At 33.5% G+C, this 23,583-nt stretch overlaps 2 protein-coding genes across 3 annotated transcripts in view; both read left to right on the top strand.

Annotated features, from left to right (window-relative positions):
- Positions 1–186: 186 nt before the first annotated feature.
- On the top strand, positions 187–22,433 carry LOC141348682 (desmoplakin-B-like). Of its 2 annotated transcripts, none has more exons than XM_073852957.1 (17): positions 187–304; positions 395–490; positions 576–701; positions 786–941; positions 3,130–3,284; positions 3,393–3,519; positions 4,580–4,766; positions 8,336–8,511; positions 8,597–8,775; positions 10,558–10,696; positions 12,804–12,997; positions 13,081–13,243; positions 13,355–13,438; positions 14,541–14,648; positions 14,760–14,858; positions 15,896–16,393; positions 18,683–22,433. In XM_073852957.1, exons 1-17 carry the CDS (start codon positions 206–208, stop codon positions 21,938–21,940), a joined length of 5,844 nt encoding a protein of 1,947 aa, XP_073709058.1. In that variant the 5' UTR covers positions 187–205; the 3' UTR covers positions 21,941–22,433. The 2 variants fall into 2 exon arrangements, with proteins under 2 accessions (XP_073709058.1, XP_073709057.1); XM_073852956.1 differs by having other exon boundaries at positions 15,896–17,722.
- Positions 22,433–23,583, top strand: part of LOC141348569 (desmoplakin-B-like) — a 14,917-nt gene continuing 13,766 nt past the window's right edge. The window contains exon 1 of the mRNA XM_073852847.1: positions 22,433–22,449. Coding sequence (XP_073708948.1) covers positions 22,433–22,449 — 17 coding nt within the window. The remainder of the gene's footprint in view (positions 22,450–23,583) is intronic.

Raw genomic sequence — 23,583 nt, 5'->3', positions numbered from 1 at the left:
TCATGCATTTTATTTTGAAAAAAAAAAAATTCTTTGCAATTAAGAACATGGTGCTGTCTGGTTTGTTTTTATCGGTTGCGTCCTCTAAACATCTGATGTTTAAATCCTTACTAAAATCTCTTTTGAATATCAAGTTTTGGAGATATTTAAGTCGTGATATTTCATTTTCAGTCTTATTGACAGCTGTGCTGTGTTTTAGAAACTCATGAGTGAACTGGAGCAGAAGGAGATTCAACTGAACGTCCTCAAATCGAAGGTGGACAATCTGCTAAAAAACAAACACCCTGCGTCCGATAAGATCCAGGTGAGCACAACTTGTTACTAATACTCTTTTTTTTGTGTTTTACCCATCCCGTTGCGTTTCTCACTCCGTCTGCTTGTTTTCTTTATTCAGGCCTATATGGAAACGCTGCAGACACAGTGGAGCTGGCTTCTTCAGATCACCAAATGCATCAACGTCCATCTGAAGGAAAATGCACAGTACAGCCAGGTGAGATGAACAGATGAGCATTTCTGATGCTTTTTTTACATTTTGGAGTGAGTTTTTCTGCATCATCATGGTCTGTTCTCCACAGTTCTTCAAAGAGGCGAGTGAAATGAATAGAAAGCTGCAGAAAGAGCATGACAACATTCGCAAGAACTACTCCTGCGATAAATCCACACCTCTACATAACTTACTGGAGCTGCTGCAGGGCCTAGAGGTGACGCTTTGTTCAGGTTTCAACACGTGTGAGTGCTGCTGATACAGCGCTGCAGGTTTATAAGCCTTTTTGTGTGTGTAACAGAGAGAGCGTGAGCGTTTGACGGAGCAGAGGGAGATGGTCCAACAGCTGGTGCTCAAATCCAAAAGCATCGTCAGACTGAAACCCAGAAACCCGGACGAGAAGATCACGGGTCAGAATATCCTCGTGCAGGCGCTGTGTGATTTCAGACAGGATGAGGTGATGTTTACAGGCATTTCTATGCATTTTTATTTTTTATATAATACTTATGTGACCCTGGACCACAAATTTGAGATTAATACATACGATTTCTATTGATGCATGGTTTGTTAGGATGGGACAGTATTTGGTTATTATTTGAAAATCTGCAATATGAGGATGCAAAAAAAGCTAAATATTGAGAAAATCAACTTTAAAGTTGTCCAAATGAAGTTCTTAGAAATGCATATTATTAATCAAACATTATGTTTTAATATATTTATGGTAGGAAATGCACAAAAAAATCTTCATGCAACATGATCTTTACTTAATATCCTAATGATTTGTAGCATAAAATAAATTAGCTAATTTTGACCCATTCACTGTATTTTAGTCTACTATATTACTACAAATATGTGACCCTGGACCACAAAACCAGTCTTAAGTCGCTGGGGTATATTTGTAGCAATAGCCAAAAAATACATTGTATGGGTCAAAATTATTGATTTTTCTTTTATGTCAAAAATCATTAGGATATTAAGTAAAGATCATGTTCCATGAAGATTTTTTGTAAAATTCCTACTGTAAACATATCAAAATGTAATTTTTGATTAGTAATATGCATTGCTAAGAACTTAATTTGGACAACTTTAAAGGTGATTTTCTCAGTATTTTGATTTTTTGCATCCTCAGATTCCAGATTTTCAAATAGATGTATCTCAGCCAAATATTGTCCTATCCTAACAAACCATACATCAATAGAAAGTATTGATGTCAATATTTATTGAGCTTTCATATGATGTATACATCTCAGTTTTGTAAAATTTAACCTTATGACTGGCTTTGTGGTCCAGGGTCACATATACCCATGCTGCTTAATTTTTGTGGTCTAGGGTTACATATATAAGTTTGTAATAATTACAGTTTTTCATGTTTTTGAAAGATGTTTCTTATGCTCACCAATCTTGCATTTATTTAATAATTTTTTTAAATATTTTAATATTTTATATAAATATATTTTATTATATAAATAATACAATAACAGTATTATATAAAATGTTATGTTATAGAAATATTATAATATTTTTGTGAAAACTGTGATACAATTAAAAAGTTGTTTGAGACGTGGTTTATTTTTTTAAATAGTTTTTAAATTAATAATGTATCTATAGATTTTAAAATCAAGTCATTTCAAATTTAAATAAAAATTAATACTTTTATACACTAGCAGTAAAAGTTTTTGAACAGTAAGGTTTTTTAATGTTGTTTTTTAAAGAAGTCTCTTCTGCTGCATTTATTTGATCCAAAGTACAGTAAAAAACAGTAAATATTTTTACTATTTAAAATAACTGCTTAATATTTAAATATATTTTAAAATGTAATTTATTCCTGTGATTTCAAAGCTGAATTTTAAGCATCATTACTTTAGTCACATGATCCCACAGAAATCCTTCTAATATTCTATATCTAATATTTTGCTGCTCAAAAAACATTTTTTATTATTATTATTATGAAAACAGCTGAGTAGGTTTTTTTAGGCTTCTTTGATGAACAGAAAGTTCAGAAGAACAGCATTTATATGAAATGGAAATATTTTGTAACTTGTATAAATGTCTTTTAATCAATTGAAAGCATCCTTGTTAAATAAAAGTATTATTTCTTTCCCAAAAAAAAAAAAAAATTATACTGACTCTAAGCTTTTGAATGGTATAGTGTATAATGTTACAAAAGCTTTTTATTTCAGATAAATGCTGATCTTTGGATTAATTTAGATCTATTCATCAAAGAATCCTAAAAAAAAAATTACTCAACAGTTTTAATTATTGATTATAAAAATGATAATAAAAATGTTTGTCGAGCAGCAAATCCGCATATTAGAATGATTTTCTGAAGGATCATGTGACTCTGAAGACTGGAGTAATGATGCTGAAAATTCAGCTTTGCATCACAGGTATAAATTATATTTTAAAATATATTCATATAGAAAGCAGTTTTTTTAAATAGTAAAAATATTTCAAAATTTTACCGCTTTTGCTGTACTTTGAATCAAATAAATGCAGCCTCGGTGAGCAGAAGAGACTTCATGCGAAAGTCGCTTAGGTTTCATAACTGAGGCACAGTGTCACTCCAAACTGAAATCTCAGACAATAAAAGTGCTGTTCTAGTTCTGCATTTGTCATGGTGTGTCTGTTGTCGTGTGCTTCTGTAGAAGACGATCCGTAAGGGAGATGAAGGGATCCTGAAAGACAACTCTGAGCGAACCACGTGGCAGGTGACGGGACCCGGAGGGATGGACATGCAAGTGCCTTCGGTCTGTCTGCTAGTGCCGCCACCAAATCCACTGGCCGTCAACCTGGCTAACAAGTAAGACACACACAACCTATACATATGTGTGACCCTGAACCACAAAACCAGTCTTAAGTAGCGTTATTTAGTTATTTAGTGTTTAACTGTGTTTGTGTTTGACGGCAGGAACTCTCAGTATTATGAGGCCATTCTAGGTGTGTGTAATCAGCTGTACATCAACAACAAGAGTATGATCTCATGGCAGTACTGTCTGCTGGACATCAACCGCATCAATTCACTCACCATCAATATGGTAATTAAAAATAAATAAATGGCTCAAATATGTTCAGATGTCCACGTCAAAAGATACTTACAAGGGATTTTATGTTCATAGAATGCATGTTAAATGAAAGTAAAGTGTCTACTTTTAAAGTTCCAAATAAGTTTTTGGAGAATAAAATGTCAGAATTTGCTTGAAATAATGTTACTTTGTCATTCAGTGTAACACGACATTTATGTCAAGTTCAAACAACATGCTTATTCTGACTTGAACATTAAAATATGTAAACATTAAAGGAGCATATGCAAATTTTTAAAACATTCTTAGACAAATGGGCAAAACCTAGGATAGTGGCATATTTTGAAAATGTAGAATTACTACTAATTAGTATTTAGGGTAAAAGTAATTCGTAAGTAATTAACAAGATTGTTACACTGAATGACTTTTTAGTGGGTGTCTTCTGTAAATTATGGAAAAATGTATGATATATTTATTTTGTGCTCAGACAAACAAAAAGAGAAATGCAATTAGATTAGATTAAAAAACTTTTAAAAATGTAGAATTGCCTGTAATTAGTATTTGGGGTGAAAGTAATTTGTCTTTTAGTATGTCATAAATAGATTTTTGTTGTAAATATGTCTGACTAGATTGACACTGAATTGTCTTCTGTAAATTAGGGGAAAATGTATGATATTTATTTTTTGCGCAGAAAAACTAAAACAAAAACGCATTTAAATTAAACCGAAAACTTTCATATTTTTTTTTGAAAAACAACAACAATTTAAAGCAGTATTACACGTATTGTTTTTATGCTTAAACCCTTTTTCGTCTTTGACCCTTTCAAAGGGTCTCTTTCGTCTTTTTTATGTTTTTGAGAGAGTCTCTTCTGCTCACCTAGGCTGTATTTATTTGATCAAAAATACTGTAAAAATGTGAAATATTATTAAGATTTGAAATGTCTGTTCTCTAAGTGAATATCTGTCAAAATGTAATTTATTCCTGTGATGCAAAGCTGAATTTTGAGCATCATTACTCCAGTCTTTAGTGTCACATGATCCTATCATTCTAATATACTGATTTGCTTTGTGTGCAGCTCTCTAAAATGAATCCAGAGGAGTACAGCAGCATCGTCAAAAGTTTAGAGATGCACTTCCAGGAGTTCAAGAAACACTCGCAGGGTTCAGAGCTGTTCGGGGCAGATGATTACAAACAAATCGAGAGCCAGTATACTGGAGCCCAGCAGCACTACAGCAAACTGGTGGTGGATCTGCCCACATACGGTCAGTGTGCATCATCTTCTCACACAGTCTTGGTTTCCGTTACAGATATTAAAAAACTCTGTGCATTTATTTGTCTTGTTTTCTGAAAAATCTATCCAAATGAATTGTTTATGCTTAGAACAACAACAAATATCTGTCAGTGGGGTAAATTATATTTAATTATATCTGTCAGAAAAATTTTATTTAAATTGAGCTAATTTTTCTTATCAGACTCACAAATGTTTTTTCTTGTTTTAAGCAATAAAACAATATCTAGTAAATGTATCTTGATTTTAAGAATGTTTAGATATTCGTAATGGTCAAAATTATAAACAGAAATACTGAATAAAAGAAACATTTTTGTTTAAGCATAAATTTCGCAAAATTTAGTGAGGTTCACGCTATAAGGAAAAAAACTAAAAAAAATAAAAATGTATAAATAAAAGTAATTAAACGCAAAAAATTTTTTTATTGCACAATATTAAATTAAATTAAATTAAATATTGTGCAATTCTCTCGTACATTTATGTTTAGATATTTCTGGAAAATCCTGATCATTTATGTTTAGAATGATATTTCTGGATTTAAAAAAAAATCCTAATTAAACTAAACTAAACTAAACTAAAATATATATTGTGCAGTTTTTTGCAATTCTCTTGTACATTTATGTTTAGATATTTCTGGAAAATCCTGATTATGTATGTTTAGTTTAGTTTAGTTTAGTTTAGTTTAGTCAGGATTTAAAAAAAATTCCAAAATTAAAAATATTTTGGAAAGGAAACTAAGCAAATCTGAAGTCATTTGTTTTCACCTTAAAGGGATAGTTCACCCAAAAATAAACCCTAACCCTATTGTTTCCAACCTGTACGAGTTTCTTTCTTCTGTTGAACATAAAAAGATGCTTTGAAGAACATTGATAACCGAACAGTTGCTGGTACCCACCGACTTCCATAGTGTGGAAAAAAAAATACCTATGGAAGTCAATGGGGACCAGCAACTGAACTTAGATTTTTGGGTGAACTATCGCTTTGAGTGCAGATAACGCTACACTATTAAGAATGTTTCGATATTCGTAATGGTCAAAATTATAAACTGAAATACTGAATAAAAGAAACATTTTTGTGTAAGCATAAATTTAGCAAAATTTAGTGAGGTTCACGCTATAAGGAAAAAAACTAAATAAAAATAATAAAAAATAAAAATGTATAAATAAAAGTAATTAAACTCCAATTTTTTTTATTGCACAATATTAAATTAAATTAAATTAAATATTGTGCAATTCTCTCGTACATTTATGTATAAATAAAAGTAATTAAACTCCAATTTTTTTTATTGCACAATATTAAATTAAATTAAATTAAATTAAATTAAATTAAATATTGTGCAATTCTCTCGTACATTTATGTTTAGATATTTCTGGAAAATCCTGATCATTTATGCTTAGAATGATATTTCTGGATTTAAAAAAAAATCCTAATTAAACTAAACTAAACTAAACTAAAATATATATTGTGCAGTCTTATGCAATTCTCTTTTACATTTATGTTTAGATATTTCTGGAAAATCCTGATTATGTATGTTTAGTTTAGTTTAGTTTAGTTTAGTTTAGTTTAGTTTAGTTTAGTTTAGTCAGGATTTTAAAAAAATTCCAAAATTAAAAATATTTTGGAAAGGAAATTAAGCAAATCTGAAGTCATTTGTTTTCACCTTAAAGGGATAGTTCACCCAAAAATAAACCCTAACCCTATTGTTTCCAACCTGTACGAGTTTCTTTCTTCTGTTGAACATAAAAAGATGCTTTGAAGAACATTGATAACCGAACAGTTGCTGGTACCCACCGACTTCCATAGTGTGGAAAAAAAAATACCTATGGAAGTCAATGGGGACCAGCAACTGAACTTAGATTTTTGGGTGAACTATCGCTTTGAGTGCAGATAACGCTACACTATTAAGAATGTTTAGATATTCGTAATGGTCAAAATTATAAACAGAAATACTGAATAAAAGAAACATTTTTGTTTAAGCATAAATTTCGTAAAATTTAGTGAGGTTTACGCTATAAGGAAAAAAACTAAATAAAAATAACAAAAAATAAAATAAAATGTATAAATAAAAGTAATTAAACTCCCAAAATTTTTTATTGCACAATATTAAATTAAATTAAATTAAATTAAATATTGTGCAATTCTCTCGTACATTTATGTTTAGATATTTGTGGAAAATCCTGATCATTTATGCTTAGAATGATATTTCTGGATTTAAAAAAAAATCCTAATTAAACTAAACTAAACTAAACTAAAATATATATTGTGCAGTTTTATGCAATTCTTTTGTACATTTATGTTTAGATATTTCCGGAAAATCCTGATTATGTTTAGTTTAGTTTAGTTTAGTCAGGATTTAAAAAAAAATCCAAAATTACTAAACTAAACTAAAATTTTAAATTAAAAATATTTTGGAAAGGAAACTAAGCAAATCTGAAGTCATTTGTTTACACCTTAAAGGGATAGTTCACCCAAAAATAAACCCTAACCCTATTGTTTCCAACCTGTACGAGTTTCTTTCTTCTGTTGAACATAAAAAGATGCTTTGAAGAACATTGATAACCGAACAGTTGCTGGTACCCACCGACTTCCATAGTGTGGAGAAAAAGAAAAAAAAATACCTATGGAAGTCAATGGGGACCAGCAACTGAACTTAGATTTTTGGGTGAACTATCGCTTTGAGTGCAGATAACGCTACACTATTAAGAATGTTTCGATATTTGTAATGGTCAAAATTATAAACAGAAATACTGAATAAAAGAAACATTTTTGTTTAAGCATAAATTTCGCAAAATTTAGTGAGGTTTACGCTATAAGGAAAAAAACTAAATAAAAATAATAAAAAATAAAAATGTATAAATAAAAGTAATTAAACTCCAATTTTTTTATTGCACAATATTAAATTAAATTAAATATTGTGCAATTCTCTCCTACATTTATGTTTAGATATTTCTGGAAAATCCTGATCATTTATGTTTAGAATGATATTTCTGGATTTAAAAAAAAATCCTAATTAAACTAAACTAAACTAAAATATATATTGTGCAGTTTTATGCAATTCTCTTGTACATTTATGTTTAGATATTTCTGGAAAATCCTGATTATGTTTAGTTTAGTTTAGTTTAGTTTAGTTTAGTTTAGTCAGGATTTTAAAAAAATTCCACAATTAAAAATATTTTGGAAAGGAAACTAAGCAAATCTAAAGTCATTTGTTTTCACCTTAAAGGGATAGTTCACCCAAAAATAAACCCTAACCCTATTGTTTCCAACCTGTACGAGTTTCTTTCTTCTGTTGAACATAAAAAGATGCTTTGAAGAACATTGATAACCGAACAGTTGCTGGTACCCACCGACTTCCATAGTGTGGAAAAAAAAAATACCTATGGAAGTCAATGGGGACCAGCAACTGAACTTAGATTTTTGGGTGAACTACCGCTTTGAGTGCAGATAACGCTACACTATTAAGAATGTTTCGTAAAAGGAAAACAACTCAAAAATAATGAAGATCTGCCATTTAACGTCCTGAATGCTTTTGGTTTGCGGTAGCCACTCGAGGCGAAGGATCCGAATATTCTGCGGCTGTGAGCATCAAACTGCTGAACCAGCTCAACGCGCTCCGATTCAAGCTGGACGGCGCCGAATCGTCCCTCGTCACGTTCCTCTACATCCCGTTAGGAGAGGACGCGCCGGAGGAGTGCGGACGCCACATCTCCAGCACACAGGTGACAAACCCACCAGACCTCCTCAGAAACGTTCATGAACGAGAGCCGCTGGTTTAACGCTGAGTGTTTGTTTGTTTGTGCGCAGGTCTTTCAGAAGGACGTTCAGACGCTGAAAGCCGAGTTTCAGAGCCTGAGAGACAGCGTTCAGAATGAACTCAAAGACGCCAAAGATACAGACAAAGCCAAATACCTGCGCGGACAGCTGGACATCATTAACCAGAGATTGGTTCAGCTGGAGAACTACACAACCACACATCTGCAGAGGTTCACGATACATAACACACAAACAAAAGCTGGATTTAATGGTGTTTATTTTATAGTAATGACATAATACAAAAGTTTTTTTAAAAGTCTATTACGTTTACCAATGATGCATTTATTCGATCAAAAATACAGTAAAAAGAGTAATAGTTTGAAATGTTATATTTTATATATTATATTTTATATTTATTTGAAATAATTTTTTTTTATTTGAATATGTTTAGATGTTATATTATAATTTAAAATAAATGTTAAATGTATTAGTTTCTACTTGAATATATATATTTTTATTATAATTATATTTTATGTAATCATATATAATTTTCAAATAACTGCTGTCTATTTAAATATGTATTATTTTTATATTATAATTATATTTATACATTATAATATTATAGTTTATTAAAATGAGATTTAAAAATGATTATATATTATAACATAAATACAATTTAAAATACTTTAATATTTGAATATAGCTTTTTATATATTATATATATATATATATATATATATATATATATATATATATATATATATATATTTAAAATAATAAATTATATAATATTATTGTAGTTTAAATAAGATACATTTTTTGAATATATAGCTTGAATAATAATTATATATTATAATTACAATTTAAAATAATTGTAATAATAAGCTTTTTATATATTAAAACTATATTTATATATATATATATATAATTTTTATATATTAAAACTATATTTATATATATAATTTTCAAATAACTGCTGTCTATTTAAATATATATTATTTTTATATTATAATTATATTTATACATTATAATATTATAGTTTATTAAAATGAGATTTAAAAATGATTATATATTATAACATAAATACAATTTAAAATACTTTAATATTTGAATATAGCTTTTTATATATTATATATATATATATATATATATATATATATATATATATATATATATATATATTTAAAATAATAAATTATATAATATTATTGTAGTTTAAATAAGATACATTTTTTGAATATATAGCTTGAATAATAATTATATATTATAATATAATTACAATTTAAAATAATTGTAATAATAAGCTTTTTATATATTAAAACTATATTTTGTATATATTAATACAATTACAGATGAATAGAAAGGACAGCATTTGTTTGAAATAGAAATCTTTTGTAACATTAGAAATGTCTTTACTGTCAATTTTGATCAATTTAATGCCTCCTTGATGAATAAAAGTGTTAATTTCTTTCAAAATAATGTTTATTTTATATTATAAAAAATTAATCAAATAAAAATATAACTTTCCAATAACTGTCTATTTTAATATATATTTGTATAATTATATTTATACATTGTAATATTATTATAGTTTAAATAAGATTGTAATTAAATTATAATTTATAATTATTACTAAATTTAAAATAATTTTAGATTTTAATATAGCTTTTTATATATTAACACTATATATTTTTTATTTTTACTGTCACTTTTGATCAATTTAACGCATCCTTGATGAATAAAAGTATTAATTTCTTTCAAAATATTCAATCTTACTGGCATCAAACTTACGAACAGTAATCACCCTTCAGTTATTTTTGTTTTATAATTTGCATAATTAGGTTTTTTCATATTTCCTCCCTTTTTCTGCTTCATATCAAATGTCTGACATCAATGTAAAAACACTTCAGTTCAAAACATTTCAGATAAAATATCAGCTGTTTGTTAATATGTTAATATGAAAATAACTCACAGCTGTCCTCAGTGTTTCTGACTCGTTCTTTGTGTTTCAGGTTGCATTCATTGAATTCTTTGCTGAAAGATGTGCTGAAAGCTGAAGATGTGGTGAAGGTTTATGAAGCTCGACTGACTGAGAAAGAGACGGCGTCACTCGACCCCGAGGAGGTGCAGAAATACCAGAAAGTGCTTCAGGTGATTATTACTGAGCTTATTATTAACATTCATATGATGTACATCTGAAATGTTCAATATCAGATGAGAAAAGTGTTATTCAAACTAAGCTTTGATTTCTGCTTTATGCTGTGTAAGCTGATGGTGTTTATATAAAACAATACTTTAAATATAAACTGTAATATTGTCCAACAAAAAGCAGAATGGGTCTCAAGACGGTTTTAATATCTTGCTTTGTAGTAAAACATCCTGAAAACGGGACAAATTTGCCAATAAGCAAAACTGTGCAATTTAGACATCATTGTTTTCAGAGAATATCCACAATTTTGAATTGGGTTTATTTTTCTTATCCAGCCAACGTTTTATGTTGTTTTAAGCATTTTGTAAGGTGAATGCTATATACAGGAAAACATTAAATTCCACGTTTTTCCTTAAAATAAGTATCTTATATTACAATGCAGTTTTGCTTCTCGAAGTACATTTATGTTGTCTTTAGGATGTTTCTTGAAAACGAGGCAACACATTCTGATATTTATTTATTTTTGTCCTTTTTGTTTTAATTATAAATTAATTATTCAAAATTCTAAAATTGTTATTTAAAAAAAAGGAAAAATCAAGAAAATCCGAATGAGTCTTTTGTGTATTAATTAATCATTTAATTTTTATATATATTATTTAAAATGACAAAATTGTTAAATTAAAAAAAAGGAAATTTAAGAAAATCAGAACGAGTCCTTTGTGTTTTAAATTTTTTTATTTTTATTAATTAATTATTCAAAATTCTAAAAGTATTATTTTTAAAAAAGAAAAATTAAGAAAATCAGAACAAATCCTTTGTGTTTTAATTATTCATAAATAATCAAAATTCTAAAATTTAAAATAATTTTAAAAAAGGAAAAATGAAGAAAATCCAAACAAGTCCCTTGTGTATTAATAATAAAAATTTTATATATATTAATTATTTAAAATGACAAAATTGCTTTTTTTAAAAAGCAAAAATCAAGAAGATCAGAACAAGTCCTTTGTGTTTTAATTATTGTAAATTATAAAATTATTTTTAAAAGGAAAAAATCAAGACAGTCCAAATGAGTCCTTTGTGTATTAATTATTATAAATTATAAAAAAAAAAAAAAAATCAAGACAATCCAAACGAGTCCTTTGTGTATTATTATAAATTATAAAATTATAAAAAAAAAAAAAAATCAAGACAATCCAAACGAGTCCTTTGTGTTTTTAATTATTATAAATTATAAAATTATTTTTAAAAAGAAAAACTCAAGACAGTCCAAACGAGTCCTTTGTGTATTAATTATTATAAATTATAAAATTATTTTTAAAAAAGAAAAATCAAGACAATCCAAACGAGTCCTTTGTGTTTTAATTATTATAAATTATAAAATTATTTTTAAAAAGGAAAAATCAAGACAATCCAAACAAGTCCTTTGTGTTTTAATTATTATAAATTATACAATTATTTAAAAAAATTAAAAATCAAGACAATCAGAACGAGTCCTTTGTGTTTTAATTATTTTAAATGACAAAATTGCTATTTTTAAAAAGGAAATATCAGTCCTTTGTGTTTTAATTATTATAAATTATAAAATTATTTGTAAAAATTCAAAATCAAGACAATCAGAACGAGTCCTTTGTGTTTTAATTATTATAAATTATTAAATTATTTTTAAAAATTAAAAATCAAGACAATCAGAACGAGTCCTTTGTGTTTTAATTATTATAAATTATAAAATTATTTTTAAAAGGAAAAATCAAGACAATCCAAACGAGTCCTTTGTGTTTTAATTATTATAAATTATAAAATTATTTAAAAAAATGAAAAATCAAGACAATCCAAACGAGTCCTTTGTGTTTTGATTATTGTAAATTATGAAATTATTTAAAAAAAAGAAAAATCAAGACAATCAGAACGAGTCCTTTGTGTTTTAATTATTATAAATTATTAAATTATTTTTAAAAATGAAAAATCAAGACAATCCAAACAAGTCCTTTGTGTATTAATTATTTAAAATGACAAAATTGCTATTTTTAAACAGGAAAAATCTGAAAATCAGTCCTTAAAGTGAAGATAACTCTTCAATATGACTTAACCTGTGCTTTTTTCCAAATCCAGAGTATGCGCAGCGATTTGGAGCAGAAACAGGATTTGCTGAATTTACTGCTGGCTGATTTGAATAAACTCCAGCAATATAACGAACAGATGGATCAGGGCCGATACAGGTGCATCATCAACCTCTCGCAGTACGGCGAGCACGTGAACCAGCTGTCAGACCGATGGAAACGCATCCAGATTCAGATCAACAACAGGTCAGATACTCCTCCTCCAACATAACATCTAGTTTTCAAGCTCCAGGCCTGAATGAGCTGACTAAATAAAGCTGTTTTCTCAGGTTGGACGATCTGGACGCTTACCAGCCGCATCTGCAGCGATACCTTCAGTCTAGTTCTCGTCTCAACGGCTGGATCGGCGAAACCCAGCGACAGATCGATTCTCAGCAGAACGTCAAGACGGATGACATTGCAGTTTACACACAACTCCTCAACCAGCAGAAAGTGAGTCTGGAAGATGTATTTGAGTTGAGCAAATCGCTAAAACAATCATCTGAATGAATGCACACGGACATGAGTGATTTAATGGAAGTTTAACTTTTCTAATGTCTGCAGGCATTAAACTCTGATATAAAGGCGAAGAGAGAGCTGTTGGAGACGGCCCAGAAAGACGGCGAGACCTGCATGAACGACATCAAGGTATTTAACCTTTCAGAGAATTTTATATCATAAGAAAATCAAATGATCATAATTTGCGTCGTTTCTGTTTCCGAAACAACTTTTGGGCTTTTGTAACACTTAAACTAACATAAACATAATAAACTAACAATGAAAAATACTTTTGAAGCATTTATTAATCAGGTTTATTTTAAAATTTACCTTATAATACATTATTAAAATAATCAAAAGTTATATCTATTAATATTACTTCATCTCTTATATTTATTAAAATCATTTAATTGACCTATTGTGAACTAACAATGAGCAATTATGTTTTTATAGATTGTTAATCAGTGTTATTATAGTTAACTAAAACTAAACTGAAACAAAATATTGTTTATATATATAATTATTATTATTATTATTATTTTTTTTTTTTTATTCTGTTGCATATTTAATTTTTTGCATTTGTGTTTGCATTTGCAATTGCATTTGTGTTTGTTTAACTTCTAAAACTTAAATAAAAAATATATTAAAAAACTTTTATTAAAAAAATATATTTTTTAAACTATTTTCTCTTAAAGCAAACATTATGCAGTTTTGCTTCTCAAGTATATTTATGCTGTTTTTAGGAAGTTTCTCGAAAACGAGGCAACAAATTATGTTAATTTTTTTTTTTATAAAACTTTAATTCAATTCTGAATTTCTTACCATAAATATATGAAAACTTAATTTTTATTAGTAATATGCATTGCTAAGAACTTCATCTGGACAACTTTAAAGGCAATTTTCTTCATATTTAGATCCTAACAAAGCTTAATTAAAGCTTAATTTTGAATAAATTATGCTATAATAATTTCATATTTATTTTATTTTATATATATTACAAATATAAAATTATTCTTTTTTTTTTAAACCAGAAAAACAGAAGTCATTTAAGGTGCAGTTAAGGGATGCAATTTTTTCTTATGCAATTTTTGCTGCTTATATATTTATAAAAACTATATGGACATATATAAAAGCTACTAAAAATGACAAAAACACACAACAAAATTACTAAAACTTCAACTTCAACAAAAGCTTACTAAAATCTAATTTCATGCATGACAGCATTTATTAATTATGTGAACTGTCTCTGTAGAACTATGAGCTTGAGTTGGCATCTTACAGCGCTGGACTGGAAACTTTGCTCAACATCCCCATCAGGAGGACTGTGCTGCAGTCACCATCATCCACCATTTCAGAGGAGGTACAGTACAACTACAAATACATACTTTCACTGACAAAAACATGTGCATTATTGTTTATGCAGTGTTGTTTTATTATAACAATATACTTTGTTCTTGTCTTTGTCCCCTAGGTCTCTTCTCTAAATGCACACTACTTAGAATTGCTCACCCGCTCAAGCGATTACTACAAACTTCTTATGGCTTCCCAGAAGAACATGGAAGAACTGAAGGTATATAAAGCTACAAAAAGTAGTATTACCATTTATAGTTATACTGTTAATATTACTACTATTATTAATATTAATTATTATTTTATAATTGTATTGTATTCAGTGCTGGGCAGTAGCTGATTGCATGTAATCTGGTAATCAAATTACAAAAAATTAGTACTTAATAATTATATTGCATCTTTTACCTAATACTTATTTGAAGAACCTCTTGAGATTTTAAGGTAATAAATAATATTAATATTATTAATAAATATTTGCATGTTCACGGTTCTCAGGCATTGGTTAATGGTCACATGAAACGCAGGTAAACAAACAAATTATTTTTAGTAAGTATTTTATTTTGATTTGTTTTTATTACAATTAATTTCATTTTACAATTTATTATTTTATTAATTATAAGCTTTTATGTAATGTAATGTTTAATGCACTTAATGTTGTTAATAACAACAAACATAATATACATTTTCATTCTCTTTTTCTTTTTTATGTATACATTGTACAATATTTTTCTATTTGAAATCATTGTGATAAATGAGTTAGGTCACAAGTAATCTAAAAGTAATCAAAAAGTAGTCTGATTATGTGACCCTGGACCACAAAACTACATTATATGGGTTAAAATTATTTTTCATTTATCTGTCATGTTCCATGAAGATGTTTTGTAAATTTCCTACCGTAAATATATCAAAACGTAATTTTGATTAGTAATATGCATTGCTAAGAACTTCATCTGGACAACTTTAAAGGTGATTTTCTTCATATTTAGATCCTAACAAACCATACATTAAAGAAAAGCTTATTTATTCAGCTTTCAGATGATGTATAAATCTCAATTTTTGTGGTTTTGTGGTCCAGGGTTGCATATTAGCAAAATGTGTAAATTACCAAATCTGTTGTCTTTTAAACAGTTTTAGCACAAGTCAACAGACATTTTGACCAAATGTCAGTGTAAGGTTCCATAATGCCGGGTTTTATTCTCAAGGGACTTACCTGCTAAATATATAGTCATGTAACAAAAAATAATGTGCTTTCTGCAGATCCGGAATACCAGGATTGAGCTGCTCGAGGAGGAACTCCAGCAGCTGCGAGATGCTGTTAAGGATCATGCTGCCAACAATGCATCTTTGCAGGATGCTCTTCAGAAATATCAGCAAGAGCTGAATACATCACAAACACACCTGCTGTCTCTGGAAGAGGTCAAGAGGACGGAGACTTTGAAGTGCATGGCCACACAAGAAAGCCTGGACTCTTCAACCAACCGCCTTCAAGAACTTATGGACGAAGTACGTCGACTCAAACTCCAGTTAGATGATATGGAGAGAAAAAAGAAAGTCGTGGAAGAGCGCTACACATTTTTGCAGGAAGAGCACGATGAAACAATGCGCAAGAAACTCAAGGAACTGGAGCAGGCCAGCTGGGCCAAGATGGAGCTGGAAAAGACGGTGTCTGAAAGGACCCGAGAGCTGGAGCGCCTGCGAAGGGAGTTGGAAGACGAGGCTCGGCGAGTCAAGGAAGCGCAGACGGAGCTGGCAAAGGTAAGGCAGGAGCACAACATAGAGATACGAGAGGTGAGACAGACCTATGAGTCTCAAATCCACGTTACTCAGACCAGCATGCAGAAGCTTTCGCAGCAGAAGGAAAGCGATGTTGCTTCCATGTCTCTGGAGTTTGAAAGATTGCAGGGAGAATCTATGGAGTTAAAGGAGCAGCTGCAAAGGCTTCGTGTCTCCCTGGGCCAGGAGGAGGTCCGGAGGAAGCACCTCGAAGAGGAGGTCCAAAGACTTAGTGCTGTAGGTACAGAAGAAGGCCGAAAGAGGCATGAACTGGAATCTCAAGTCCAGATGTTGCTTAGCCAGAAGAGTGAAGCAGACATCAAAACAAGAGAGGTACAGGAGGGCTCCAGTCGGACACTGCAAGAAAAGAGCAGTGAGATCAACCGTCTCACACGGTGTCTTGAAGAGGAGCGACGCCTGAAAAGATCTTTAGAATCTGAGACGAGGCGACTGGAGGAAGAGTTGGCCGACCTCAAAACTAATTATGAAAACTGTAATGTGGAGTTGGTGCAACTTCGCTCTTCCCACCAGGAGTTGAGCCTGATCCGGGTGGAGCTGGAAGCCCATGCTCTGGAGAAAGGCCGGTATGAACAGACTATCTTGCGCCTTCAAACCCGCATTCAAGAGCTCCAGGAGGAGCTGAAGCGCTTGGAAAGTGAGTTGGAGAAGCAACGGCAAGTAGTGGAAGAGGAGGCCAGCAAGCGCAGGAGAACGGAGGCGCAACTTGAAAAGAGCAGCCAGGCCATGCGGGAATACACAACTACAATCACCACGCTCCGTAAGAGCCAGGAAGAGACCAATCTTGACGCCAAGCATGTGGATGAAGAATGCAAGCAGCTGAAGGAAGCCCTAGACCGTGCCTTGAAGGAGCAGAAAACGACTTCTCAGAGCCTGGCTGCCTTGAAAGCCGAAATGAACACTTTGAAACTACAGCTGACGCAGGAGCAGGGCCGCGTCCAAGACTCCAACAAGCGCTACGAGGCCCTTCACCGAAGCATGGAGGAGAAGACTAGTGCATTAAACATAGGCACTGCTGAAACTGAGCGCCTGAAAAGGCACAACGAAACTCTTACTAAAGATCGCCTTCGCCTGGAGGAAGAGTTGCGGTCCATGCGTCTAGCACACGACGAACTGCTCCAAAACAAAAAGCGCGGAGATCGGGAACTGAATGAGCAAATCGCAGCTTTGCAGAAACAGCTTGAGTCCAGCCAGCGCGCCGGTGCAGAGCATGACAGGCTTATGCGACAGCTCTCACGAGAGAGAGAGAAACTGCAAGTGGAGATAGAAAATGTACAAAAACAAGCCAGAGAGGTACTAGGACAACTAGAGTTCTAGAGTTAAAATGCGTAGATTTAGTTAGCTGCATGCGTCTCTCTCTCACGCTGCATGCTGTAAATTGTTATTGTTTTGACATGCAAAATATGTCCCTATAACAACCTGACATATTTTTGCATGTCTAAATGTGCATGTTTGACCTATTTTCACACCGCACCCTTCAGATTTGCATCTTAATACACGCCTCTTTAGTTTGTCCTTTGCAAGCTTCCATGCTGCGTGCTTGTTTTGCACAACTGCATCCGTTGCAGACATGATCAACCACTTTCAAGACATATCAATCTAACATCTATTGTTCTTGGCACCCTCTGTGATTTTGATACATTAGAACAGGCATAGCAAACCCTGCACCTGGAGGGCTACTATGCTGCAGAGTCAAGCTCCAACCCTAATCAATCACACCCAAACCAACTAAGCAAGGTGGTCGGGATTACTGGACAGATGTTGGAGTGGGGTTGGAAATTAAGTCTGCTAGAAAGTAAACCTCCAGGACAGACATGGGCAAATTGGTCCTTGAGTTTAGCTTCAACCCTTGATAAAACTTGTGTTTTATCAGGGTTGGAGCTAAACTGTGCAGAGACACCAGCCCTCCAGGACCAAGTTTGCTCATGCCTGCTCCAAGAGCAGGGTTGGCTACCTCTGCCTTAGAAGCTGAGCCATGTAGTTTGAAAATCAGTTCTGTTTTGGAATTGTCAATGAATGATAAATCATTGTTATACAATAACAAATCATTGTCCTATCTCAGGGGTAGGCAAGTTTAGACTTACAGAGCTGTTGTCCTGTTGGAGCTGAACTCTGCAGGACTGCGGCTCTCTAGGACCAAACTTGCCTACCCCTGTCCTGTCTGAAAAATCACATACAGAATTATCACCTTAAATACTCTCAAATGTTTTAAATGATAAAACAATAATTTTCTCTTTGGTCCTTTTGTTGCAGACATCTTCTGTGATCCAAACATCCGAATATCAGTGCAGCAACCTGCAGCAAGAGCGGGATGACCTCCTCAAGAAAATGGCTGCAATGGAACAGGAAATTATGCGCTTGAAAAAGCTAGAAGACGAGCTAGCCCGTATCAAACTCTCTCTGGAATCGGAACTGCGACTCAAATCACAGATGCAGGAGGAGAATGAGAGGATCAAGAAAGATTTTACCCAATGGAAGACCAAATGTGCGACTCACGAGGAGCAAATTCGACAGCACACCTCTGAGCGCTCTGGCCTGGAGAGCCAATTTAATTCTGTTAGGGCCGAGATGGAGAGACTGAGGACACAACTGAAGGAGACTGAGGAACGCTACAGGTTGCTCTTGCAGAACTTGGAACGAGAGAGGGCAGAGATGCAGGTTCTTCGAGACTCGCAGCAGAATGAGTTGCTGAGCCTGCAGCGGAAAACGGATGGTGCTACCAAATACACCCAAACAGACTTAACTGACTCCTCCTCGCTGGTCTTCGATGGTGTCCGTAAGAAGGTCACTGCGCAGCAGCTGTATGACTGTGGAGTGATTGACAAGGTGACATTTGAGCAGTTGATGAACGGCCAGCGGACTGTTGAAGATGTGTCTGTCGACATCAGGCTCAATCTTAAAGGCACCGGAGCCATTGCGGGGCTGGAAGGAGGACCTAAAGGCAAAATGACCTTTACCGAGGCCAAAAACCAAAATTTGATTTCAGACAAGAGTGGAAACCTGTTACTGGAGGCTCAAGCTGCCACAGGGTATATCATAGATCCCAGAGCTAATGTGAGGATGACTGTTGAGGAGGCTTGTCTGAATGGACTCGTGGATGAAGCTGACAAGAAACAGCTGTTGATTGCAGAGGCCGCCTGCATTGGGTTCAGGGATCCCAAAACTGGCAAACTCTTGCCAGTTAGCCAAGCCATGAAGAAAGGAATAGTTAACCGAGAAACAGCTCTTCGACTCCTGCAGGCACAGGAGGCGGCGGGAGGCATCCTCGATCCTATCCTTAGCGTCTACCTTTCCAAAGACACTGCCATGGACCGTGACCTTGTTGATGGGGATCTTTATCAAGCTCTAAATGCCAAACCTGAATGCTACATTGATCCCGACACTGGTCTACCTGCCAGCTACGTTACCCTTAAGAAGCAATGCAAGGCTGACCTCAGCACTAGCTTGCTCCTGCTTCCTGCTCCAGAGAAACCCATGACTGTGCAGGGACTTCGACACGAAGTTAACGTATCCGATCTGGTGGATGCGAAACTGCTGCAACCTTTGGATGTAGATCATCTGAGAGAGGGTAAGATTACCAGCCAAGATATTGAACACAGACTTCGGGCGTATCTCCGAGGGTCAACCTGCATTGCTGGGATTTATGATGAGGCCAAGGACAGCACCTTGCCTGTGTACCAGGCCATGAAGGAAGGGCTTCTGCGACCAGGCACTACCTTGGAGCTCCTCGAGACCCAGGCTGCCTCAGGCTTCATGATTGATCCAATCATCAACGAGTACTACACAGTCGAGGAGGCCTGTAAGAAAGGACTGGTGGGTGTAGAGTTCAAAGACAAGCTTCTGGCTGCCGAGAGAGCAGTTACTGGGTACAAAGATCCAGGCACCAATAAGATGATCTCTCTTTTCGAAGCCATCGAGCGTGGACTTATTGAAAAAGGTCATGGCATTCGCCTGCTGGAGGCTCAGATTGCAAGTGGTGGCATCATTGACCCTCAACACAGTCATCGAATTGATGTTGATGTGGCGTACCAAAAGGGCTACTTTGATGAAGAGATGAACCAGATTCTGAAAGATGATGGAGATGACACGAAGGGTTTCTTCGACCCAAACACAGAGGACAATTTGACCTACCTGCAGCTGAAGAGCCGTTGCATCGCAGATAAGAAGACAGGGCTGGTGCTTCTGCCCATTTACGATAAGAAAAAGTCACAGCAGAAGAACTCTACAAGGAAGAGACGAGTACTGATTGTTGATCCTGAAAGTAATAAAGAGATGACGGTGCGTGAAGCCTACGAGAAGAAACTCATAGACTATGAAACCTTCTTGGAATTGTCTCAGCAAGAGTGTGAGTGGGAAGAAACCACCATCACTGCTCCAGATGGCTCAACCAGTACTGCTATAATGGACAAGCAAACAGGCATTCAGTACGATTTGAAAGACCTGCTTGTTAAGGGAGTGATTGACCAAGCTGTCCTTGATAAGTATCGTTCAGGAAACCTCACCCTTACAGAACTTGCAGATATGATCACCAACAAGACAAAGTCCCTTGGCAAACCACTCAGCTCCTCTGTCGCCTCATCGACTTTCACATCCCAGGTGACATTGAAAAGCCAGATCATCAAAACTGAAACAGTAAGTTCGAACATTAAAACAGTTGAGAACATCTCCAGTCAACATGATCCATCCTCAACAAACTCCACCAAGCATGTTGCTAGCATGTCAATCAAACTGACCCCGTTAGTCGAAACGATCGAGGAACAGAATCCAGTTGGAGCCATTTTTGACACGGAGAAGCTGGAGAAGATCAGCATATGTGATGCTCTGAATCGAGGAATCATCGATTCCATCACAGCACAGCGACTCATGGAGGCTCAAGCTTGCACCGGAGGGGTTGTGAACCCTGAAAACGGTCGGCGTATATCTATTCAAGAAGCAACCCGACTTGGAGTCCTTGATGACGACATGGCTAACAGGATAAAACCTGCCCAAAAAGCATATATTGGTTTCGAAGATGTGAAAACCAAGCGCAAGATGTCCGCCGCCGAGGCCGTCAAAGAAAAATGGCTGCCGTATGAAGCAGGTCAGCGCTTTCTCGAATTCCAGTATTTAACCGGCGGGCTCTTCGACCCGGAACATGGGTGCAGACGTTCGCTCGAGGAGGCTATTCAGCATGGCTGGCTGGATGTGAGAGCGGCTCAGAGGCTCCAGGATACGCGCCACCACCCCAAGACCCTCACCTGCCCCAAGACCAAGCTGAGGATATCCTACAAGGAGGCTCTGGAAGGTTGCATGACTGAGGAGAACACGGGTGTCCGCATGCTTCCCGCTGCCACGGTTTCATCACGTGGAATCAGCAGCCCTTACAATCTCTCGAATCCTGGATCAGCCTCAGGCTCTCGGAGTGGATCCCGTCGGGGCAGCGTAGACTACAGCTTATCCCCCTCTTCGTCTTCCAGATACAGCAGCTTCAGCTACAGCAGAACCTCTTTCAGCTCTAGATCACTCTCCTAAATGATAATTTTGTACTATTCTATAACACAATTATCCATCAGAGTATTTTAGAATAACGTGAGAAAATCAGTAACGTTTGTTATAGGAAATGTGGATGGTGTAAACGAATCAGCATTTTTTTTTTACCACCTTGTTTGGAAAACTAAAGAAGAACCAATAGCATTTAATGTTTCTTAAATCTATATTAAATGTATTAATACAAAAATACACAAATTAAATTTTGCCTGCTTACTCACATTCTGGGGGTTTATCTACTTTTCAATTCTATTAAACTGATATGGAAATTTGTAACACTAGATTTTGGGTAAAGATGTCACTTTCCTATTTCAGTTTTAACACTAATACTGAATTGCTGTATTTTTTTTCTGAAAGTTTCAGTGCCTTTACCTTTGTACCAGCCTGAATTACTCTGTAAAAGTTACTTTCTAACACACTGTCTGACATTTTTCTTATGGTTTTATTGCTCAAATAAAGAAAGACCTCATTAAATTTATGGCTTATGTGATAAGGTGTGATTTTATGTGTGAGATTTTATATTTAGGAGTTAAAGCAGAGTTATTTCATCCCTACAACAATCTAAACCAAGCCTGACCACAAATTTCACAAATTGCTTTTAAACTTCAAAATTTAACGATAATATATTTAATTTCATTCAGCGAAATAAAGATCTGTTCTTAAATGTGTATTAAATGGTCCTATTGAAGATGTAAAAGTTAATTCACAAGTATTGACATAGATTTTCATGTATATGATTTGATATTACTGAAGATGATATGATTACAAAAAGTGTTTATTAGCAGCCTGATTCATGCTAACATGTTTACAAAACAGCGCAGATAAGTGACTAGTCCTATTCAACTTGTAAAATTGGTATCAACATTTTTGGAAAATACCCTAAAAAATTGCCTAGTTTGATCTTTTCAAATAATATAACAGGTAAAGCACGTCCACTTTGAGATTTTATGTAACTGTCCATCTATCAGTTCTTTGGTTGCTAATATGCTAATATTGTTTTAAAAAATCAGAACCAGTAAATTATCTTGAAGCACTGTAGAAAGATGCTTTTGCATTGAAAAACGATATGTTTTAGGAAGACGTGGGTCTTAATTTTATGTCTTAATTTTCCATGCTTGCAAAAATATAGTATGCTTTGTTGTGAATAGGCACGTGTGCTGTCATACAAAACCAATCACTTGCTAGCATTTAAGTTGTATTCCGGTAAAAAAAAATAAAAAATAATAAAGAACAAATTTGTCTGAATTCATTATTCCATCATAATAATTTATTAAAGTCGTTCGAGTTTTGACCTGGAAGAGATACATATGAACGCATATTACAAAAATATAACTAGTTTTTAGTAAGTAACTTTGCAAGTGCTTTAAGACATACTATGGAGTTATTTATGTGCTGAAATTAAACAAACAAATACAGCGTTTTGCAAACAAACACAATCTGCTTTGCAAAGAAAAAATCGACTTTCAAACAAACAAAATGTACTATGCACAAACACAAGTCAATTTGAGAGAAAATGCAGCGTTATAACAAATATATGCATTGTGTGTTGCAAATATATATATTTTTTGTGAGGAAAACTCGGCTTGCTCACACGTGTGCAGACAGATTTTATCACAAATGCAATGGAG

The sequence above is a fragment of the Garra rufa genome, chromosome 13 (genome assembly GCF_049309525.1).
Source record: "Garra rufa chromosome 13, GarRuf1.0, whole genome shotgun sequence".
In the NCBI taxonomy this organism is placed as follows: Eukaryota; Metazoa; Chordata; class Actinopteri; order Cypriniformes; family Cyprinidae; genus Garra; species Garra rufa.
Note: the sequence above shows the minus strand (reverse complement) of the source record. Positions and strands in the feature narration are given on the sequence as shown.

Bases quoted from the DNA above. Each gene is read 5' to 3' on its own strand.
- LOC141348682 (XM_073852956.1), top strand. From the start codon at position 206: ATGAGTGAACTGGAGCAGAAGGAGATTCAACTGAACGTCCTCAAATCG. The intron at 305-394 runs GTGAGCACAACT...TTCTTTATTCAG, and splicing joins CTGCGTCCGATAAGATCCAG to GCCTATATGGAAACGCTGCA. The intron at 491-575 runs GTGAGATGAACA...TGTTCTCCACAG, and splicing joins AAAATGCACAGTACAGCCAG to TTCTTCAAAGAGGCGAGTGA.